At 43.3% G+C, this 12,539-nt stretch overlaps 1 protein-coding gene across 1 annotated transcript in view; it reads right to left on the bottom strand.

The window, feature by feature from the left end:
- Positions 1-12,539, bottom strand: part of LOC110498678 (F-box only protein 41) — a 112,502-nt gene that overhangs the window by 73,251 nt on the left and 26,712 nt on the right. The window contains exons 2-3 of the mRNA XM_036954437.2: positions 10,031-10,930; positions 7,740-7,969 (exon numbers count right to left, since the gene is read on the bottom strand). Of these exons, the coding sequence (XP_036810332.1) occupies positions 7,740-7,969; positions 10,031-10,624 (824 nt within the window). The 5' untranslated portion in view covers positions 10,625-10,930. The remainder of the gene's footprint in view (positions 1-7,739; positions 7,970-10,030; positions 10,931-12,539) is intronic.

The following is a 12,539-nucleotide window of genomic DNA, read 5'->3' as shown; positions in this document are numbered from 1 at the left end:
TCCTGACTGGTTGCATCACTGCCTGGTATGGCAACTGCTCGGCCTCCGACCGCAAGGCACTACAGAGTGTAGTGCGTGCGGTCCAGTACATCACCGAGGCCAAGCTTCCTGCCATCCAGGACCTCTATACCAGGCTGTGTCAGTGGAAGGCCCTAAAAATGGTCAATGACTCCAGCCACCCTAGTCATAGACTGCTCTCTCTGCTACCGCACGGCAAGAGGTACTGGAGCACCACGTCTAGGTGCAAGAGGCTTTTAAACAACTTCTACCCCCAAGCCATTAGACTCCTGAACATCTAATCAAATGGCTACCCAGACTATTTGCATTTGCATCCCCCCTTCTACGTTGCTGCTACTCTCTGTTATTATCTATGCATAGTCACTTTAATAACTCTACCTACATGTACATATTACCTCAATTAACCAGTGTCCCCGCACATTGACTCTGTCACCGTTACCCCCTGTAAATTGCCTAGCTATTGTTATTTTACTGCTGCTCTTTAAGCATTTCTTACTTTAATTTCTTACTTTTTCTTAAAATTGCATTGTTGTTTAAGGACTTGTAAGTAAGCATTTCACTGTAAGATTGTATTCAGTGCATGTGACAAATCACATTTGCTCCCACTGGGCTTCCTGTCACCACCATTTATACAGCCGGTGAAATATCTGTCTCATTGTTCTATCAGTAGTAGTAGTAGTAGTAGTGGTGGTAGTGGTAGTGGTAGAAGTAGTAGTGTTAGTGGTAGTAGTAGTAGTGGTAGTAGTAGTTGTAGTTGTAGTGGTAGTAGTAGTAGCAGTAGTGGTAGTAGTAGTTGTAGTAGTAGTGGTAGTAGTTGTGGTAGTGGTAGAAGTAGTAGTGTTAGTGGTAGTAGTAGTAGTGGTAGTAGTAGTAGTAGTGGTAGTAGTAGTAGCAGTAGTAGTTGTAGTAGTAGTGGTAGTACTAGTTGTAGTAGTAGTGGTAATAGTAGTAGTAGTAGTGGTAGTAGTGTATGAGGAGGATGCAGACATTTTGTTTAGCTTGCTAGCTAGCTCTGTGTAATATGAGTGACATCGTATGATAACGTTACTGTACTTTTACATTCCTCTGAGAAGGGTAAAAGTACACTTTTGCCATGCTCAAGTTTTTTCATGAAGCAAATGTTAGCAGTAGCTCCACCACTGGCTGTTGTCTTGCAGCTCAAATTCATGAATGTATAGACAACAACAACAAAAATCAACCATTTCAAATGTCTGTCCATGCTTGTTGATGGTTGCATTATTCCAGAGTGTAATATGCTAGATGAAAAGTTGCTTGAGTTGTTTGCCTGTTTACTGGCTAAAGGCTATGATGATATTCATGAAACATTTAACCCGTAGAGCTGGAACAGCAGGTCACTATGTCCCCGATCCCCTCTCTCAGCATGGGACATTCCATTGCTAAGGTAAATAGAAATGTTTATGTACATGTAATGTCATTTGAAATGACATTGTTTCAACGCTCTTCAGTCTGAATAAGCCCCTAGTTGCCCTGCTATCTACGACTACAACAAATCCCCCGTGGCTTCCCTCTCATGTCTTTTGACCTTCATGTCAGATCACAGCTAAAAGAGTTTAATGACTCTCCCATCCAATCAACTGTGTAAACACTGCATGAACAGCCAATCATCACAGCTCACACTGACAAGGCCCAGGCTATTATTGGACTACTTTCATTTACCCAATCAAAGCCCAGCGCTGGCATTACAATGCAAATGACTTGGGCAATCTTCTGCCTTTACTTGATAAGATCATAGTGAGTTATAAAAAGAACATCCCTCTTCCTGATTTCCTGGCACCATGAGTTAGCTTAATGAGTTGCGAAGCGCATATATATATAAAAATGATTAAGTAAATAGTAATTATGGCAGGGAGCATCTTAAGAGAAAAAAAATGCCTAGGTTTTCAATTCCGATCTGTGAGTCTATTAGCGCACGCACACACACACACACACACACACACACACACACACATTATTAGAACCGTGATGAAACATTGAAATTACTGGGATGGCTTAGCTTAACTACATATCACATTCCATTTTTGTCCTGGGGCAAAACTGTAGTTGCGTAACCCTGAAATGATTTATGTTTACGCAAATGAGTCGAAAATACCCTATTTTAGGCTTAGGGGTTAGGTTTCGGGAAAATAGGATTTTGAATGGGAATCAATTGTTTGGTCCCCACATTAAAGCTGTGTGCACACTGTGTGCATGTGCTTATTGGTATGTCTGGTGCTATGGCAGTAATGTGGCCATGATGACATCCCAGGCCTTGCTCTGGACAGTATCTATCTATCTATCCGTCTGTCCGCAGACAGGCAACATATTATCTAGCCCTGATAAGCAGACTAACTGCTGAGTCAGAGGAGGAAGTGGTAAGGATAAGGACAGACAGAAAGAGGAAGGGGTTGCTTTAACATCCTACACTGATAAGCAGACTAACTGCTGAGTCAGAGGAGAGAGGGAGGGAGTGGTAAGGATAAGGACAGACAGAAAGAGGAAGGGGTTGCTTTAACATCCTACACTGATAAGCAGACTAACTGCTGAGTCAGAGGAGAGAGGGAGGGAGTGGTAAGGATAAGGACAGACAGAAAGAGGAAGGGGTTGCTTTATGCTTTAACATCCTACACTGTGCAGTGATGCTCTGTGTGCCTCTTCTATTAGCGGTCCAATGCATCACTAATGCTAGCTGAGCTAAACTTACAGTACCAATCCTTTTTCATTTACCTTCATTTAAATCAGGGAGTCACCATTGAGACCGGTGTCTCTTACGAGGGAGCCTTGCATGTACAATTTCATAAAAATACATCGACAATCAAATACAATATAAAACAAATCAAATACAAGGCAACACATATTGGACAAACATAAATACACCCAAAACCATCAACAAAAAACATTCTTCATGATAAGAACTGCCTGAACTGCCCTAGGGACACTAAAGTATCTATTCAACATGTATTTTGGAGATCATTCCAAACATGTTGTTGAATTCGACATTTTGAACATTGAGATATTAAATAAATGATAGAGAAGAAGAAGCCTTGAATAGGAAGAGTGGAAGAGAATGGCTTTAGTGTCAGAAGTTAAGGGTTCTCTGTAGAAAGCCAGAAGGCTTTGGAATGTGTTTGATGGAGGAGAGGAGAGTGATGTGTTGATATAGGGGAGACAGATGGATATCTGTGGATTAGGTGAAGGAGTGGTTAAGGTCAGGAGATCCCCTGAAGGGAGTAATACGGATTTAGTATCCTGTTACGCTTTTCCTGTAGAACCATAAGATGTAAGGATTGGAGAGAAGGAAGAGTGTCTTAGGTGGGATATGTATATATATATGTATCTGTGATGGGAGAAATATTGGGTTGTTTGAATTACAGCTGTACAGAACCTTTGGGAAGAATTAAACTTGGTTAATTAAAGCTTATCTAGCGTCCTTGAGTTATTTACTCTAGAACCTAACAGGACCGAACCTAAGAACCTAACAGATGGCGTTGTCGGCAGGATTCACCACGATTTGTAGTCAAACCATAGAATCCAGATCAATGGAGCAGAGCTGGCAACGAACAAGGTAGGCTAGTTCCTATATCTAATATTAGTGATGGGTAGGTTCCATATAGGATAGGTCCCTAGTGAGGATATTCCCCTGCGAGATCTGGAAAAATGACTAAAGTCCCAGTTGCAGTGACTTTTTGGTTTAAGACGAGAGTTCTAGAAGATGGTGAGTTAAAAAAAAAAAAAAGAAAAGATAGGATATTCGAACACTGTTTGATTTACGTGTAGTAGCAGTATCAATACGGAGAGAGGTTGGTTTATGCCCTATGGGGAGAGGGCGCGATGAGAGATGAGGTGGGTTATCAATAATAGTGATATTTGAGGAAGCACTGGAAATGGACATAAAGTCCTGTCCGTATTCTCCAGTAATAAATAATAATAATAATAATAATTATTATTATTATTATTATTATTATTATTATTATTATTATTATTATTATTATTATTATTATTGGGCCATGCTGGTCATTTATGAACATTTGAACATCTTGGCCATGTTCTGTTATAATCTCCACCCGGCACAGCCAGAAGAGGACTGACCACCCCACATAGCCTGGTTCCTCTCTAGGTTTCTTCCTAGGTTTTGGCCTTTCTAGGGAGTTTTTCCTAGCCACCGTGCTTCTACACCTGCATTGCTTGCTGTTTGGGGTTTTAGGCTGGGTTTCTGTACAGCACTTTGAGATATCAGCTGATGTACGAAGGGCTATATAAATACATTTGATTTGATTTGATTTCGATTTAAATTCGCAGACACTATGGTATCGGTTCTAATACAAAGTATTAAGTGCCGTGACCAATTAATTATAATCCGGGGAAGTGTGTGGTGCTATCTTAGAAAATACTTAATAAAAAGGTGTAGTATTATAGACGGGAGTGAAGAAATCTAAAATACCCTGAACACGGTCGGGAGTGTTTAGGGAATAACAACTATTGATATGGCGACAAACGGACCAGTTTCTCCCTGTAATATAGAGCTACCAGAGTTTAATAAAGCCATGGAAGCACTGACCGAAGCGCACGAGCATTCTACCAATTCGGCTGGAATATGGGAAAAATAAGAACCTAACAAATGTGTAGCAAGAAAAGTGAAGGCTGACTTACTTAACTCTCTGTAGACACCAAAGGAGTCTCCAGAGTTATCAAACCCGTTCACACCTTTGGTTAACTTGTCATTGTAAATCTTAACAGTGAAGTTAGGTAAGTCGGAAGCTTGTGAACAAAAAGAGCGTAATGATGTGATCTACGTAACTTCAAAAGAAGCACAGCCAACCTTTTGGTAAAGAATACAGTGATGAGTAATAAAAACGGTCTCCTGTGATAAAACAAAGGGCGCTATGAAAAACGACATCCGGGGGGGTTTAAAAGTAGAGGCAGCTGTACTTTGATAAATAGTTCCAACCTAATTAAGAACAGGTTGAAAGGTTGACTGCACAATCTGCTTCCTGACGACTTAAGAGACAATATCTGTCTGCAAAAATAGCCCACTTTAAATCTTAGTTTAACAAGCTCATTCGTATGTTTTATAAACTATAAATCATTATAGAACATCCGATGAGTGAGGATGTAATCCATCTAAGTGAGAAAATCTTACTCGCAAACAAATCCTAAACTGAACCACCACAATAAAGTGTGCCAGCTATTCTCATATTCCCCATTCACCCCCTGACTGAATTAAGTGTAATGACTATGCCTTGTTGAAGCTGCCCCAAACACAGTAGGCCAGGTGGTTTGAGCCTATGTGATACTGGTCTCCTATTGGCCAGATGTTGCTGTCCAAGCCACCCTTCTGCCTGACTGGCCAATGAGCATGCTGAGGCACTCAGTGACATGGAGACATCAGTCAATAGGCACGCTTCAGGCACAGAGTTATGGAGATGGCAGCAAGGCCACATCTGGAGGACTGGACGTCCACAGAGAATCACACCATCAAAAGAGAGAGAGCGCGTGTGGACGGACAGAGAGAGCCAGAGGGGGGGGGGGGGAGAGGGTAAGAGAGAGCGTGTGTGGACGGACAGAGAGAGCCAGAGGGGGAGAGAGAGAGAGAGGGAGAGAGAGGGAGAGAGAAAGAGAAAGAGAGGAGGGTAAGAGAGAGCGTGTGTGGACGGGGACAGAGAGAGCCAGAGGGGGAGAGAGAGAGAGAGAGGGAGAGATAGGGAGAGAGAGAAAGAAAGAGAGAGAGAGAGAGAGAGGAGGGTAAGAGAGTGTGTTGACGGACAGAGAGAGCCAGAGGGGGGAGAGAGAGAGAGAGAGAGAGAGAGAGAGAGAGAGAGAGAGAGAGAGAGAGAGGAGGGTAAGAGAAAGAGATGGAGAGGGAAAGAGAAAGAGAAAGAGAAAGGAGGGTAAGAGAGAGCGTCATACCATCCATGTCGGGGTCACTGTTCGGTTTACCCTCAGAGTTCAGCCATGCATCAGTAAAACTGACACAGCTGTGGACAACTGTGTGAATGGGCAGAGAGACCAAAGCACCCAGCAGCCATCATCAGATGTGAGTTATCCACAAGGGTCCAGGCAAACACACATTCACACATGGAGTTATGGACACAAACATCACAAAATGAAAGTCAGTTTGGCAGGAAAACCAGGGTCCAAACCTTCTCGGTATGTGGCACTAGCAACAGCTTCTGAATATTGGCTCACTTATCCACAAGGGTCCAGATAAACACAAACTCACACGTGGATATCACAGCCACTAAGAATACACCGTAAAGCTAAACCTGTACAGTATGTGGTCTGACTCACTTGCAACAGTAAAGAGCTACTGTAGGTATATCCATGAAAGGTTTAGAGTAGGCCTCTATCATCAGACTCACTGTTTGTGGGTAAGCCCGTAGGGGTGTGCCGAGTAGTCGGAGAAAACAAGCATCTTAAAAGATATAGGCAATTTTCCTATGATCAAAGTATTTTTTTATTTAAAAAAAAATCTGGGTGGCAGCGCGCAACTTTCAGTCAAGTGCACGGTGCTACGTGGTCTAAAATAACTCAACTGGCTAGTTATCCTGTCTGTAAACAGAAAGGCGGGGCTGTACGTTGATCCTGCTGCACTGATTCATTAGAGTGAAGCTTGTATTTCTCTGTCCACACGCTTCACTTGCATGTTGTTTTCGGTCTGAACTTTTAGATCGCTGCTGCCTCCTGTTTGCCTACTACTATGATAAATCAAATGGTGAGGATGTTTGCCAGCTAGCAAGCATAATATCTAACAAGCAGGCCGAGAGTAGGGAGAAAATATGAACCGCCCATGCACATTCTGACTGAGTAACAGCAAACTTTTCTGCCCGGCCTGCTGCAAGTTGAGGGACACACACACACACTGTTGGGGATTAATCAGAATAGTTGGGTAACATAGATAAGATGTTTTATTTTCATTATATGCTTGTGAGTTACTTCTCATTTAGAATGTATCTTGTTATACTATAGTGGTGGCCATTTGCAGTTATCCTTTCTCTGTCCTGGGTTCAGTTACTTGGGCCGCAGAGAGGGGAGAAGTCAAGCTTGTCTTCATATGTAAACATATCTTTTAAACCATGTGAAGGGATGATTGAGGGGGAACCAATAATGTCTTGGCTCCACAATGTCTGTGTGCCAGTCACTGTGATCTTGTCCAGGAGGGTGTATTTGATATATGCTAGTTTTTGGTCCTGAATGGTACCAAGAGCGAGATAAGAACATAGTTTAGGAGACAAAGCTGAACGATAATTTACAGCCAATGCTGTCTGGCTATGTGTGTCTTTGCTATAAAGGATCTCAGTTGCAATGTGTAAGCACTCTCAGAGAATTCATTTATAGACACTGAATTAATCTGAGAGTCACAGGGTTGTGATGGAGCTCATTTAATTAAAGATGGACTTTATGATAACTCTGACTTGTGTGTGGTTTGCTCTCATGATTTGGTAATACAGGAAATTTCCACTACAACACACACACACACACACACGAGCCTTTTTGGTCTATAAACCTGCAGGGAGATTAGGTATTTTGCCAACATCTACTTAGGCATATAAAAACTATTTTGTTTTTCACAATCACGAGTATCATCTGATCCAACTATCAACTGCCAATTTACGGATACGATTACAAGTATGGCCAGATTGGCACACCCCTATCCTACTGGTAGCAACAGTACAGCTACACAAGGCCTACACAGTAAAGGTAAACCGCCATATTGTCTGACTCACTGTTGTTTGTGGGTGAGCTCCTCCTCCTTGCTGACCAGGTCCTGCTTGAGGTTGGCCAGCATCTCCACCGAAACATCCACCTGGCGGGAGAGCTCCGATGCCTTGTCCTCCAGGTCCTGTTTCTCCTGGCCCAGCCGCTCGCTCTCGTGCTTGGCCCGCTCCAGCTCGCCGCTCTTCCTCTCCAGCTCTGTCTGCAGCCGGCCCACACGTGCAGCTATCTTCTGCTCCACCTGCAATGGAGGAGGGATTTTGGTTCCAGTCCAGTGGTGGTGATGGGAAATACTTTTTATTTGAGTTTGTTGGTACATACAGTGCCTTGCGAAAGTATTCGGCCCCCTTGAACTTTGCGACCTTTTGCCACATTTCAGGCTTCAAACATAAAGATATAAAACTGTATTTTTTGTGAAGAATCAACAACAAGTGGGACACAATCATGAAGTGGAACGACATTTATTGGATATTTCAAACTTCTTTAACAAATCAAAAACTGAAAAATTGGGCGTGCAAAATTATTCAGCCCCCTTAAGTTAATACTTTGTAGCGCCACCTTTTGCTGCGATTACAGCTGTAAGTCGCTTGGGGTATGTCTCTATCAGTTTTGCACATCGAGAGACTGACATTTTTTCCCATTCCTCCTTGCAAAACAGCTCGAGCTCAGTGAGGTTGGATGGAGAGCATTTGTGAACAGCAGTTTTCAGTTCTTTCCACAGATTCTCGATTGGATTCAGGTCTGGACTTTGACTTGGCCATTCTAACACCTGGATATGTTTATTTTTGAACCATTCCATTGTAGATTTTGCTTTATGTTTTGGATCATTGTCTTGTTGGAAGACAAATCTCCGTCCCAGTCTCAGGTCTTTTGCAGACTCCATCAGGTTTTCTTCCAGAATGGTCCTGTATTTGACGCCATCCATCTTCCCATCAATTTTAACCATCTTCCCTGTCCCTGCTGAAGAAAAGCAGGCCCAAACCATGATGCTGCCACCACCATGTTTGACAGTGGGGATGGTGTGTTCAGTTGTGTTGCTTTTACGCCAAACATAACGTTTTGCATTGTTGCCAAAAAGTTCAATTTTGGTTTCATCTGACCAGAGCACCTTCTTCCACATGTTTGGTGTGTCTCCCAGGTGGCTTGTGGCAAACTTTAAACAACACTTTTTATGGATATCTTTAAGAAATGGCTTTCTTCTTGCCACTCTTCCATAAAGGCCAAATTTGTGCAATATACGACTGATTGTTGTCCTATGGACAGAGTCTCCCACCTCAGCTGTAGATCTCTGCAGTTCATCCAGAGTGATCATGGGCCTCTTGGCTGCATCTCTGATCAGTCTTCTCCTTGTATGAGCTGAAAGTTTAGAGGGACGGCCAGGTCTTGGTAGATTTCAGTGGTCTGATACTCCTTCCATTTCAATATTATCGCTTGCACAGTGCTCCTTGGGATGTTTAAAGCTTGGGAAATCTTTTTGTATCCAAATCCGGCTTTAAACTTCTTCACAACAGTATCTAAGACCTGCCTGGTGTGTTCCTTGTTCTTCATGATGCTCTCTGCGCTTTTAACGGACCTCTGAGACTATCACAGTGCAGGTGCATTTATACGGAGACTTGATTACACACAGGTGGATTGTATTTATCATCATTAGTCATTTAGGTCAACATTGGATCATTCAGAGATCCTCACTGAACTTCTGGAGAGAGTTTGCTTCATTGAAAGTAAAGGGGCTGAATAATTTTGCACGCCCAATTATTCAGTTTTTGATTTGTTAAAAAAGTTTGAAATATCCAATAAATGTCGTTCCACTTCATGATTGTGTCCCACTTGTTGTTGATTCTTCACAAAAAAATACAGTTTTATATCTTTATGTTTGAAGCCTGAAATGTGGCAAAAGGTCGCAAAGTTCAAGGGGGCCGAATACTTTCGCAAGGCACTGTATGTAAAATACAGAAGAAAAAAATATTCTGAAAAAAGGGGAGAAAATACCAATAAATATATATATATATATTTTTACTTTTCTCTTCCAAAGAAGGGTAGTGATGGGAAGAAATTAAATGTTAATTAAATGTTTCCCAAACCTCTTCTTGAGTATTCTCATATTAGTATTCCACATATTAGCATTCTAGAACAAGCCTGATTCAATTAATGAGCTTAGTGGGCTTGGTGATAAATTCACCAAATGAATTAGGTGTGGTAGTACTGGTATATATTATACATTGAATAAGTGGAATTAGCTCGGGGTACTCAAGGAGAGGTTAGGGCAAAACTGAAATAAATAAACGTAGATGATTACCATTACCTCCTCTGAGAGTTTCTCCAGCCTCTCGTCCAGCTCCAGACGCTCAAAGGCCCTTGCCTTCAGCCTGGCCAGACCCTCCTCATAGGCCGCCTCCACTGCGCTCGCCGCCACATTCGCCGCCACCGCCACGGCCGTGCTTTGGTTGCTGTGGGAACCGTGATGGTCACCGGCTGCACTCATGGCTTTCTTCACAAAGATCTCCCCCAGGGGGAACTCTACATTGGGGATGTAGAGAGCCGCGGCGTTGGACGTTGTGGACAAACCGCCGAGGTCGTCGGGACAGGGAAGCTCGCGGCACGGGAAGCGACGCTCCTTGAAGTCCCTGAAGGCGGAAGACCGGAGTTGAAGTCCGTCGAAGGGGTCGTTGTTGTTGCTGCGGTTGCCGCCGGGGGCAGAAGGAGCGAGGAGAAGGTCTCCGTCGGCCACCAGGGGGAGTAGTGCAGCGGCGTCACACACGCTGTTGGACTTGGAGAGCACGTAGAGCGTCTCGTAGGTATGGCTGTACTCCAGGTGGGCGCGGAGGGAGGACAGCGACCGGAAGCGTTTGTGCTCCCCGCAACGAGGACAGCGGTAGGGCAGGTCCAAAGAAGCCATTCCGCGAAAGGCCGGCGGGGGGCCCCTCACGCGGCACAGCGGCGCAGACACGCCGCGGGCGTACTACTCACCGAGTACTGGGCGGGTCCTCTCATGGTACAAAAATGGTGGTGGTGAGAGTTAGATGAGGGCGAGAAGGAAGAGGGATGTCTGAGGGAGGCGAGAATTAGACCAAAGGCCATTCACGCCATCACACATAGTGACAGTCTGACACACACAAACACAAACCCGCAGATTCAGAATCTTCTTAGGTTGTAGATTTGTTCCTCGTCACCGTTACTTCTGCCTCACCATGAACCTTAGGCCCTGAAAGAAACAGCGAAAGAGAGTTTAGGACATTATTTGCATTTCTTACAGGTGAAGTTGGAAGTTTACATACACTTAGGTTGGAGTCATTAAAACAAGTTTTTCAAACCACTCCACAAATTTCTTGTTAACAAACCATAGTTTTGACAAGTCAGAAATGGAACAGCAGATCCCAGACGTGCTCAATGGGATTGAGATCCGGGCTCTTTGCTGGCCATGGCAGAACACTGACATTCCTGTCTTGCAGGAAATCACACACAGAACGAGCAGTATGGCTGGTGGCATTGTCATGCTGGAGGGTCATGATGCTGGCCTTCTAGGCAGAGTTCCCCTGTCCAGTGTCTGTGTTCTTTTGCCCATCTTAATCTTTTCTTTTTATTGGCCAGTCTGAGATATGGCTTTTTCTTTGCAACTCTGCCTAGAAGGCCAGCATCCCGGAGTCGCCTCTTCACTGTTGACGTTGAGACTGGTGTTTTACGGGTACTATTTAATGAAGCTACCAGTTGAGGACTACCAGTGAGGCGTCTGTTTCTCAAACTAAACACTCAAATGTACTTGTCCTCTTGCTCCATTGTGCACCGGGGCCTCCCACTCTTTCTATTCTGATTAGAGACAGTTTGCGCTGTTCTGTGTAGGGAGTAGTTCACAGCGTTGTACGAGATCTTGAGTTTCTTGGCAATTTCTTGCATGGAATAGCCTTGATCTCTCAGAACAAGAATAGACTGACGAGTTTCAGAAGTGCTTTGCTTCTAGCCATTTTGAGCCTGTAATCGAACCCACAAATGCTGATGCTCCAGATACTTAACTAGTCTAAAGATGGCCAGTTTTATTGCTTCTTTAAATCATAACAGTTTTCAGCTGTGCTAACATAATTGCAAAAGGGTTTTCTGATGATCAATTAGCCTTTTAAAATGATCAACTTGGATTAGCTAACACAACATGCCATTGGAACACAAGAGTGATGGTTGCTGATAATGGGCCTCTGTTCCCCGATGTAGATATTCCATTAAAAATCTGCCGTTTCCAGCTACAAGTCATTTACAACATTAACAATGTCTACACTGTATTTCTGATCAATTTGATGTTATTTTAATGGACACATTTTTTTTGCTTTTCTTTCAAAAACAAGGACATTTCTAAGTGACCCCAAACTTTTGAACGGTAGTGTATGTTTTTTCAACAACAGGTTATGGTCAATAATATCAAAGGCTGCACTGAAATCTAATAGTACAGCTCCCACAATCCTCTTATTAGCGATTTATTTCAACCAATCATGTCATTTGTGTCAGTGCAGTACATGTTGACTGCCCTTCTCTATAAGCATGCTGAACATCTGTTATTAATTTGTTTACAGAGAAATAGCATTGTATTTGGTCAAACACATTTTTTCCCAACAGTTTGCTAAGAGCTGGCAGCAAGTTTATAGGTCTGCTGTTAGAACCAGTAAAGGCCGCTTTAACACTCTTGGGTAGCAGAATTACTTTGGCTTCCCTCCAGGCCTGAGGACAAAGACTTTCCTCCAGGCTCAGATTAAAGATATGACAGATAGGAGTGGCTATAGAGTCAGCCACCATCCTCAGTAGCTTTCCATCTAAGTGGTCAATGCCAG

This window comes from Oncorhynchus mykiss, chromosome 19 (assembly GCF_057628025.1).
Source record: "Oncorhynchus mykiss isolate SJ-2025 chromosome 19, ASM5762802v1, whole genome shotgun sequence".
In the NCBI taxonomy this organism is placed as follows: domain Eukaryota; kingdom Metazoa; phylum Chordata; class Actinopteri; order Salmoniformes; family Salmonidae; genus Oncorhynchus; species Oncorhynchus mykiss.
This window is presented reverse-complemented; position numbering and strand designations above follow the sequence as displayed.